Below are 10,307 nucleotides of genomic sequence, written 5' to 3'. Positions count from 1 at the left end.
TCAGCCGCCTCAGAACCCGCCGCAGCACCCTCAGCTGCCGCTGAACCCGCCGCAGCAGCCTCAGCCGCCTCAGAACCCGCCGCAGCAGCCTCAGCCGCTGCTGAACCCGCCTCAGCCGCCTCAGCCGCCGCTGAACCCGCCTCAGCCGCCGCTGAACCCGCCTCAGCCGCCGCTGAACCCGCCTCAGCCGCCGCTGAACCCGCCTCAGCTGCCTCAGAACCCGCCGCAGCCGCCTCAGCTGCCACTGAAACCGCCTCAGCCACCGCTGAAACCGCTGAAACCGCTGAAACCGCTGAAACCGCTGAAACCGCCTCAGCCGCTGCTGAACCCGCCTCAGCCGCCTCAGCCACCTCAGCTGCTGCTGAAACCGCCTCAGCCGCCGCTGAACCCGCCTCAGCTGCCTCAGAACCCGCCGCAGAACCCGCCGCAGCCGCCTCAGCCTACGCTGGACCTGCCGATGCAGCCTCAGCCACCTCATCCACCGCTGAACCCGCCACAGCTGCCGCTGAACCTGCGGCAGCAGCCTCAGCCACAGCAGCCTCAGCCGCCGCTGAACCTGCCGCAGTAGCCTTAGCCGCAGCAGTCTCAGCAGCCTCAGCCTCCGCTGCACCTGCCAATGCAGCCTCAGCCACCTCAGCTGACGCTGAACCCACTGCAGCAGCCTCAGCCGCAGCCGTCTCAGCAGCCTCAGCCGCCGCTGCACCCGCTGCAGCAGCTTCAGCCACCACAGGTCCTGCTGAAGGAGATGAAATCATCATCGTTCCTGGTGAAGGAGCTTCAACCGTCTCCAAGAAGAAGAAAAGGTTCAGGCCTATGAAGAAAATCCGCAGATTTTTCTCCAGGGTTGCGAGGGCCTTTTCTTGCTGCTGTGGCCGTGCTGAAGACTGAAAGTCCATCTAAAACCAGAGGACTTCAACACCAACACTAAATAAACAATCAATCAAGTAAACTTCTGGAATGTGGGCTCAGCCTACCTCAGCCGCTGCTGAACCCGCCTCAGCCGCTGCTGAACCTGCCTCAGCCGCCTCAGCCGCTGCTGAACTCGCCTCAGCCGCTGCTGAACTCGCCTCAGCCGCCTCAGCCGCCGCTGAAACCGCCTCAGCCGCCTCAGCCGCCGCTGAACCCGCCTCAGCTGCCTCAGAACCCACCGCAGCAGCCTCAGCTGCCGCTGAAACCGCCTCAGCTGCCGCTGAAACCGCCTCAGCTGCCGCTGAAACCGCCTCTGCCGCCTCAGCCGCCTCAGCCGCCGCTGAAACCGCTGAAACCGCTGAAACCGCTGAAACCGCTGAAACCGCCTCAGCCGCTGCTGAACCCCTCTCAGCTGCCTCAGAACCCACCGCAGCCGCCTCAGCCTCTGCTGCAACTGCCGATGCAGTCTCAACCACCTCAGCCACCTCAGCTGCTGCTAAACCCGCCTCAGCCGCCTCAGCCACCTCAGCCGCCGCTGAACCCGCCTCAGCCGCCGCTGAACCCGCCTCAGCCGCCGCTGAACCGGCCTCAGCTGCCTCAGCTGCCTCAGAACCCGCCGCAGCCGCCTCAGCCTACGCTGGACCTGCCGATGCAGCTTCAGCCACCTCATCCGCCGTTGAACCCACCACAGCCGCCGCTGAACCCACCACAGCCACCGCTGAACCTGCGGCAGCAGCCTCAGCCACAGCAGCCTCAGCCGCCGCTGAACCCGCCGCAGCAGCCTTAGCCGCAGCAGTCTCAGCAGCCTCAGCCTCCGCTGCACCTGCCAATGCAGCCTCAGCCACCTCAGCTGACGCTGAACCCACCGCAGCAGTCTCAGCAGCCTCAGCCGCCGCTGCACCCGCTGCAGCAGCTTCAGCCACCACAGGTCCTGCTGAAGGAGACGAAATCATCATCGTTCCTGGTGAAGGAGCTTCAACCGTCTCCAAGAAGAAGAAAAGGTTCAGGCCTATGAAGAAAATCCGCAGACTTTTCTCCAGGGTTGCGAGGGCCTTTTCTTGCTGCTGTGGCCGTGCTGAAGACTGAAAGTCCATCTAAAACCAGAGGACTTCAACACCAACACTAAATAAACAATCAATCAAGTAAACTTCTGGAATGTGCGCTATCTGTAAGTAAATTGAGAAAGTGGAGTAGTAGTAGTAGTGGTAGTTGCACTAGTAGTGGGATTTTATTCATTCTGTGTGAGTGCAGAAAAGCAGAGCGGAAGTGGGAGTGTGATAAGCTTCAAATTTCCTTTGAAATTTTGAGGGACAATCTTCTCAAATATCAGGAAGCAGTTAAGGCTGCGAGAGCAAAATACTTTTCTGACCTCATTTCCAACAACTCTCATAATCCAAAGGTCCTTTTCAGTACCATTAACTCTGTCATCTGTCCCGCCCCCAGTACCAGCTTAGATGTGTCCCCAACTAAATGTGAAGAATTTTTAAAATTTTTCATTAGCAAAGTTGATGACATCAGAATGAGCATTTCCCCCTCCACCTGTGACCTAGCCATCTCACTGGTCTGTTCATCTGACTTGAACTGTTTCCAACCCATCACGCTACCCTCCCTTATAGAGATTGTCTCTTCTATGAAATCTGCAACCTGCCCCCTTGATATTGTACCCACTTCTCTCCTGAAGGATGTCTTTGACATAGCCGGTCCCAGCATCCTCTCTATAATCAATAGCTCTCTGGCCACTGGTACCGTTCCAACCTGCTTCAAGCACGCAGTGGCCCAGCCCCTCCTGAAAAAACCCAACCTAGACCCCACCTTGCCTAGTAACTTCAGACCAATCTCTAAACTTCCATTCCTGTCAAAGGTTCTTGAAAAGGTCATTCTCTGTCAATTGCTGCCATACTTGCTGCCCTACTTTTCCTCTCCCCCAGCTAGTCTCTACTGCGGGGTCCCACAGGGTTCCATCCTAGGTCCCATTCTGTTCTCTATTTACTTACTTCCCCTTGGTCAAATCATTCAAAAGTACATTTCCTTCCATTGCTATGCAGATGATACACAGCTCTATCTCCCCCTGAAACCAAACAACCGGTGCAATCTAAACAGTTTCATGGACTGCCTTGAGGATATCAAGTGTTGGATGGCACAAAACTTCCTACAGCTGAATGAAAGCAAGTCTGAAGTTGTCCTATTCGGCCCCCCTGACTCCATCAAATTGATCGCCAACAGCCTAGGCAACCTGTCCGCTCTTGTTAAACCCTATGTCAAAAACCTTGGTGTGATATTTGACTCTGCCTTTAAGTTTGACAAGCAGGTCAATGCAGTAGTAAAAGCCAGTTTCTTCCAGCTTCGCACTATTGCCAAAATCAAGTCTTTTCTCTCATTCAAAGATCTTGAGAAGGTCATCCATGCCTTCGTATCCTCCCGTTTAGATTATTGCAATTCCCTGTATACTGGGATTAGTCAGTCGTCCCTGTCCCGCCTGCAACTGGTCCAGAACGCCGCCGCCAGGCTCCTGACGGGTACCCGGAAGAGAGACCATATTAGTCCTATTCTGGCCTCTCTCCACTGGCTCCCAGTGCGGTTCAGAATTGATTTCAAGGTTCTCCTGTTTGTCTTTAAAGCCCTGAATGGGCAGGCTCCCTCTTATATCGCAGACCTCTTAACCCCTTATTCCACCTCCAGGTCCCTTAGGTCGTCTGACTTGGGGCTCCTGGCTGTCCCGCGATCTAAACTTAAGCTCAGGGGTGACCGCGCCTTTGCTGTTGCAGCCCCTAGACTGTGGAACAGCATCCCCCTCTCTGTCAGATCTGCCCCCTCCATTGAGTCCTTCAAGTCCAGGCTCAAAACACACTTTTATTCTTTAGCGTTTGGATCCTCCTGATGTAGTTTGATATGTGCCTGATTTGTCGATCTGTACCCATGCGCTGTGTGTGTTAAGGCTTATGTTGGTGTTTTTGTTTTTAGTCTTTTATTGTGATTTTACTGCCTGCTCTGGTTTGTACAGCACTTTGGTCAACGTGAGTTGTTTTTAAATGAGCTTTAGAAATAAATCTGACTTGACTTGACTTGACATTCTGGCCTGGGTGAATATGTTGGGATACCTAAGTAGTTCCAGTGAAAATGGCTCTGATCACCTTTATAAATGAATACACTGACTATATATTGACTGACTACAATAACATATTCTGTTATATATATATGTATATATGAAATAACAGAAACACTATACTATAATACAATAGAATACAATAGCCATGCAATAAATACCAGCTTTGATTTTTGACACTTCTCCTCTTGCCACATTACATAATTTTCAGTGTTTGTGACCGATGCACCAGGAATTCAGGCCGCCACTATGACTCAGACCTGTGATCAAAAGTAATGTCCTTTTTCTGATATTTTGTCCAAACCAGGTAGATGTCATTTAAATGGGTAAAACATTCAATTTCTGGCAGATACAATGAAATGTAGTTGTTGGAATAAATTACTTTTCAAGTTAATTAAAATAAAATTAAAGTGATCAAGCCAGATGAAAATGGTAACCCTCAAAAATAGCATTGTTAAGTCCTGTTAGAAAAAGGTATTTCTTATAGTTTAATACATCCATGACTTGGACTAGTATGTGATGGTGAGTTAATATTATCCCAGACAGCAGAGGGCGCACTATGGCAAGCCATTTTAACATTTAATCGAACCACACTCCTATCTGTAATTACATTTTAGATATCCATAATAGCATTTCTCCTGGTCAAAATTGTATTCTCACTAGTCAGAATGGTAATTAAAGATATCCACAATAACATTCTTACTAGTAGAAATTGTATTTCAAGATATCTACAACTTTGATTGTACTAGTCAAAACTAAATTTAACATATCTAAAAATCCTTAAAAACTATAAGTGGCCGTTTTTAGTGGCCGATTTAATAGCTAGACTGGATATGTATTGCAGATATCTGTAATTCAATTCGTCCTAGTCAAAATTAACATTTCAGATATCCACAATGACATTCTTCCTATCCACAATTGTCATTTCAGATATCCACGTCATTCTTCCTAGGACAAATGACGTCACTTTTGCCATTCATGTGTAATGGGCTTTCAATTTTAGATATCCACAATTACATTTTTGATATCCAGAATGAACATTCTGGATATCTGCAATAGAATTCTTACAAGGAAAAACTCCCATTTCAGATATCTACAATCCAATTGTTACTAACTGAAGTGAGCAATTTTGGCATTCATTATTATCTTTTTGGATATCCAGAATTGCATTTTTACTAGTAAAAATGATGTCACTATCTCCAGTACGTTTCCCTGTCGTCATCATTTCAGATATCCAGAATTACGTTGTTTCCCTCAGTGCAAGACAAGAAAGCAGTCATAACATTGGCGGCAATCGAGAAAATCACGAGGAAATGCCACGAAATTGAACGAGCCCTCAATCAGGGAATATGTGGCGAGAGAGAACGTTTTTCAATTGACAACTGTGATAGAAATCTTGAGAGAATCGAACATTTACTATCTCCAGACACAAACAATGAACTGAAAAGCAGTTTGGCTGAACTGAGAATGCTAATAGCTGCTAATGTCCAGGCAGACGAAGATCGAAGTTTCTCTGTATGGCGAAAACAAAAGCCCACTGCTCCGAAGGCCCATTGGCATGGCACCGGCGTGGAAGGCCAAGGCTAACGTTAGCTAGCTAGCTAGAAACACATGTACATGCGGCCATGATTTATTATGAAGCACGTGTACAGATGAGCTAACATTAAGGTACAATTTAAAAGCATTTATTTTGCCACAAGAACATTTTAAATGCACTGCTTAATTTAGACCTTTATTTATTTCATCCTTTTCTTGAGCGTCATTGCATTTTCTAGTTAATCTCGAGCTCCAAAAATAATTAATATTTACAATACAAAACAATACAACTTTATTGTCCACACAAGGTGGAAAATCGTCTTTGGCTCACAGGCATTACATAAGATCAACACAGTACATAAAATCACACAAAAAAAACTTTATATTAATGTATTTTATCATTAATCATCATCTTTGCCTATTAGCAAATCTGATAACTAGGGACAAACCAAATAGTCTACTATTAGATTTACCTAAGAAAGTGAGATATATAAAACCATTACACAAAGAAAAAAAAGTTTATTGTGCCAAAAAATGCATTTAAGTTCTACTTCCATGTTAGCTATCAGAATGGTATTACTGTTCTGTTTGTGAATGTGTGCCAGTCCATTTAGTGCAGTAGGACTGTCATTTTCCCTTTGTGCTTTTATGACCACTTAGTAGTATTTTCACATTTTCATAATGCACACAAACAAGAACACTGTGCTCTCTTGAGTGATTTGCAAGACCATGGTAAACCGGAACTGCAGTGTGACAATAGTGAGGACATAATGATTTGTGAACATAAAGTGCATTCCAGTCAACTATTTACCTTTCCATTTTTATATAGAGGGTGCACTAAATGCAGAAACCCATGGCTCTAAAATAATATAATTTGGTGTGGTATTGGTGTTTGATGGCTGGGTTTAAGAAGGTATGGAGTAGTGATGCCAGTGAACATTATGCCATTTTTACACATTTTTCAGACTAATTAAATATTCATTAAATGGCTGCTGTGCACAGGGCCAATGTTGAAAGAATTGACAGATCTCAAGGAACTGTTTGTTTCTCTCCACAGATGCTGTGAAAAGATGGAGAGTCGACAGCACAACCCATGACATAGAGCGTGCCATGTCTGACCACCTAAAGCATGCTCCAGGAAGAGCAGCGGGGGGGAGGGAGAAGGAAGCAGTGGTAGCGCCAGGCAGTCCAGATTCTTTTTGATTAGTTCTTTGTATTATTATAACTGTTTTAGTGCAGTACAGATACTTTTTAAACTAAAAAGAATAAAAAACTTCTTTCTAAACTGTTTGTACTTGTGCCATGTGTGTCAACCGTACCATTTTTACCAAAACTAGTTCCTCTCAATGCATTGTATTTGTGTGAAAATGCAGTTATTAAGAGCCTGTTATGAACATTCTTTTCTTTATCTGCTATCAAATAACATCTTAATTGAAATGTCTTAATTATATTTTCGTTGTTGTGGTTGAAAAGGAGATATAGACAAGTTAATCTGCATACTATAATTTCAACAGTAAAAAATTGGCGAATGTAGGCTATTTTGTGTAGTGTGTTAGTAGTCCAGGGTGGCAACCAGAGCAGGAATAATGCCGCATTCCAGATTAGAAGTATTCCAGCACACAGGAGTGCAGACTGTTGGACTTTCTATGACTGCGTTTACATGGACTTGAGTATCCCGATTATGATCGGGTTTTTGAAGTATCCCGTTTTTGTGTTTACGCATGTAAACATCATATCCCGATTTCAGAAACTTGGATAAACCCTTATCCTGGTTTTGAGAAACCCGATTATGCTAGCTGGAGCACTCGAAAAGAAACCGGGATACTGTTGCATGTATACATTAGGGATGTCAGTTTCGGTTAATTTTGCTTTCGATAGGCCGACACCCATTAACCGGTAACTAACCGGTTAATTTTTAAGAAAAAACGCTTAAAGTGGATACAGACAACTTTTCAACTTTCCCCCCGTTGTCCCCCCCTAGCGTTTCCAAGTGGTATTGTTGTTTGCACCGCTGTTGCAAAGACAACCGGATCACTTTCCATTAGAGCCTAGGTCCCTGCAACAGAACAAACCATCTGTCTGCTTATCAACTCCTTGGTCATAACACAATATAGTAACTTTCACCACTGCTCATTTTAGAAAGGCCACTGCAAGAAAACCTGTTCTTTGTTTAGATTATCAAACGGACAATGGATCATTTGTTTGTTTCTGGCTGCTAGCGTTAACTAGCGTAGCTAGCGTTAGCAACGTTAGCTAATGCTAACACTAGCAACCAGAAACAAACATAGTTGGATGTTTGATTCTTTTGTTCCAGAAACAAACATAGACGTTTGTTTCTGGCTGGTCCTGGCTTCCTTGTAGATCCTGGTTCGTTTTCTGGCTGCTAGCGTTAGCGTTAGCAACATGGCTAACGCTACCGCTAGCAGCCTGGCTACTGTCCAAAGCAAGAAACAACCGTGAGAATCCCAATTTGAACTAGAAACCCCAATCTCAGTGCTATGATAAAGCCGGAGTAAAACATCTGGTAGTATTAATAAGTAGCTAGACAGGTTGTGTGTTTTCACCGGTAGCTACCGAGGAAAACACACAACCTTTCTGTGAAAACCTATTATATTCCTCTTTTGGTTGCACAATGGATGACGCACTTCCTTTGTGCCGTAAATTGAGCCTTCACTCTCCTGGGAGATCGTACCCGGTGGCAGACAGAATTGCATAGTGAAAGCGAGGCTTATAGGGAACCAATCTAAACGCTGATGGTGTCATTATTCTATAGCCATTACACTGTGCAATCAACATTTACTTCATAATGATAAGTTAAAGCAAAAAAGTTGTCTATAGGGTCTTTAATGACTGAAATACAAGAAAGTGGCGCTTTCCTTTTAGTCCGGCGCTCCATTGACTCAATGAGCTTTTTATATTATATTATATTACTAGATTTCAGCATTGAGGTACTTACATTCGTGATTTTGCATATAGGCATACTAACCTAAAAACCTATTATTGGGAACCGCAAAAACGTTTCAGAGCGACAGAGACACAGAGCGTCCCTGTAACCATAGCCCAATGGTCTGAATAAGTCTCTGCTGCACGGTGCTGCTGTTGCACTGTGCTGCTCTGTCTTGTGTGTCTGTGCGTTGTCAGTGTCTCTTTTCGCGCCGCAAAGTTATCAGTTATGAATTTGTGTTTTTTGAATGAGAGTGTGTGAAAAGTGTCAATTGCATGAGTCTCTTGGTCAGTGCGTGACAGTTGGCAGCCCTGCTCAGACTGCTAGTTGAGTGGAGTGTTTGCAAATTAACCTATACACCAACATGCGTAACCGGTCAAAAATATTCTTGGTGGTTAACCGATTAACGGTTAACCATTGACATCCCTAGTATACATTTTATCCCAGTTTTTGACCGCTGCCGACTACCTGCGCACGCATGGCTTCAGCCAAGTGGCGTAACAGAAAAACACAAACAATGGCGGCAACGAGAGCGTCTCACTTCTGGAGCGATGAGGAAACGGAGTTTTGTCTTTCGGTGATGAAAGAATTAAATATACTTGGCAGTTTAGATGGGAGAAAGCATCGACATGCTTACCTATTCAAGTCTGTAGTATACAGACTACAGGACACCGGTTTCCCAACATGTACAGTGGAGCAAGTCAGGTCACGGTGGAAAATACTAAAGAAACTACTAAAAAATTACTATGTGGCCAAACATCAAAACAAAACAAGTGGCTCTGATCCTTTCAAATTTTAGCCAGCCTTGCACCAGTCAAAGTGGAGGACATGTTTAATATTTCCTGTCGCTGTCTTCTCCCATTGCTGGCAATAAAGTGGATAAGCCAAATCTGCAACGCGATGTTGGCATTTAATAGTTCTAACCCTGCTATAAGCCAAAGTGGTCTCATTTTCAATAGCCACAGTCAAATTAATTTAAGGTTAACAGTTAACAGAGGAATACCAGATTAACGATTTCAGAATTGCTGGTTTGTGTTGTAAACATCATAGGTGCCTGCGCAAATAGCATGCAGTAATCAGTAACCAGGATACTAGTATTTATCATGTATACGGGGATATGTGAGTATTATGTCGTTGCAAATTCAGTCCCCGGTGCCGCCACCTCCGACCCGGGCGCCGACTCGCCCTCTCCGCCCCCCACGGACTGGACACGCACGCCCTGCTGGAAGAGGCCGGCACTCAGTCTTGAAGCCTCTCGCAAGGGACAACGCTGCTCACAGTCCCCCCCCCCTCCCCCCTCCCCTCTACCCCCCAGCACCAAGCAAGCACCATTTGCTGCATTTTCCCTTTTCGACCTGCATCCGGTAGAGAACTACTTAGGCAAGATAGGAGTGTCAGTGCTGCTTGGGATGGAATAAGTCAAATATGTATTAGTCAAGAGGCATCATCTGGGGCTGAATAATAATGTGTGTGTGTGTGTGTGTGTGTGTGTGTGTGTGTGTGTGTGTGTGTGAGAGAGAGTATGTGTCTGGTCAGTGTGTATCTGGGCCACTTTTAGTAGTAACACATTACATGTTTTTTTTCTTCAGGTCAAGTCTTAACACAGATATCAAGATACTCAGAGGACTGTTACAGCTTGTCTAAAAAGCAGAAAACACCCTAAAACAGTGGTTCTCAACGTGGGGTCCGTGGACCACCAGGGGTCCTTGAGGGGGTTCCAGGGGGTCCCCAGTCAAATTGATGAATGGTTAAACTTCAGCATTATTTCATTTACAAGAAGTTAACACAATTGGAGAATGTACAAGAATTACTATT

At 45.5% G+C, this 10,307-nt stretch overlaps 1 protein-coding gene across 1 annotated transcript in view; it reads left to right on the top strand.

The window, feature by feature from the left end:
* Positions 1 to 9,910, top strand: part of LOC139649995 (homeodomain-interacting protein kinase 1-like) — a 12,151-nt gene extending 2,241 nt beyond the window's left edge. Inside the window, exons 4-7 of the mRNA XM_071526518.1 lie at positions 1 to 843; positions 970 to 1,950; positions 2,591 to 2,729; positions 9,639 to 9,910. The exon at positions 1 to 843 is cut by the window's left edge and continues 151 nt beyond it. Coding sequence (XP_071382619.1) covers positions 1 to 843; positions 970 to 1,950; positions 2,591 to 2,729; positions 9,639 to 9,910 — 2,235 coding nt within the window. The remainder of the gene's footprint in view (positions 844 to 969; positions 1,951 to 2,590; positions 2,730 to 9,638) is intronic.
* The last annotated feature ends 397 nt before the right edge of the window (positions 9,911 to 10,307 follow it).

The sequence above is a fragment of the Centroberyx affinis genome, unplaced genomic scaffold, assembly GCF_046629955.1.
Source record: "Centroberyx affinis isolate AG114_WGS23_722 - 3 ecotype Tasmania unplaced genomic scaffold, CSIRO-AGI_Caff_v1 ptg001421l_1, whole genome shotgun sequence".
Lineage (NCBI taxonomy): Eukaryota > Metazoa > Chordata > Actinopteri > Beryciformes > Berycidae > Centroberyx > Centroberyx affinis.
Note: the sequence above shows the minus strand (reverse complement) of the source record. Positions and strands in the feature narration are given on the sequence as shown.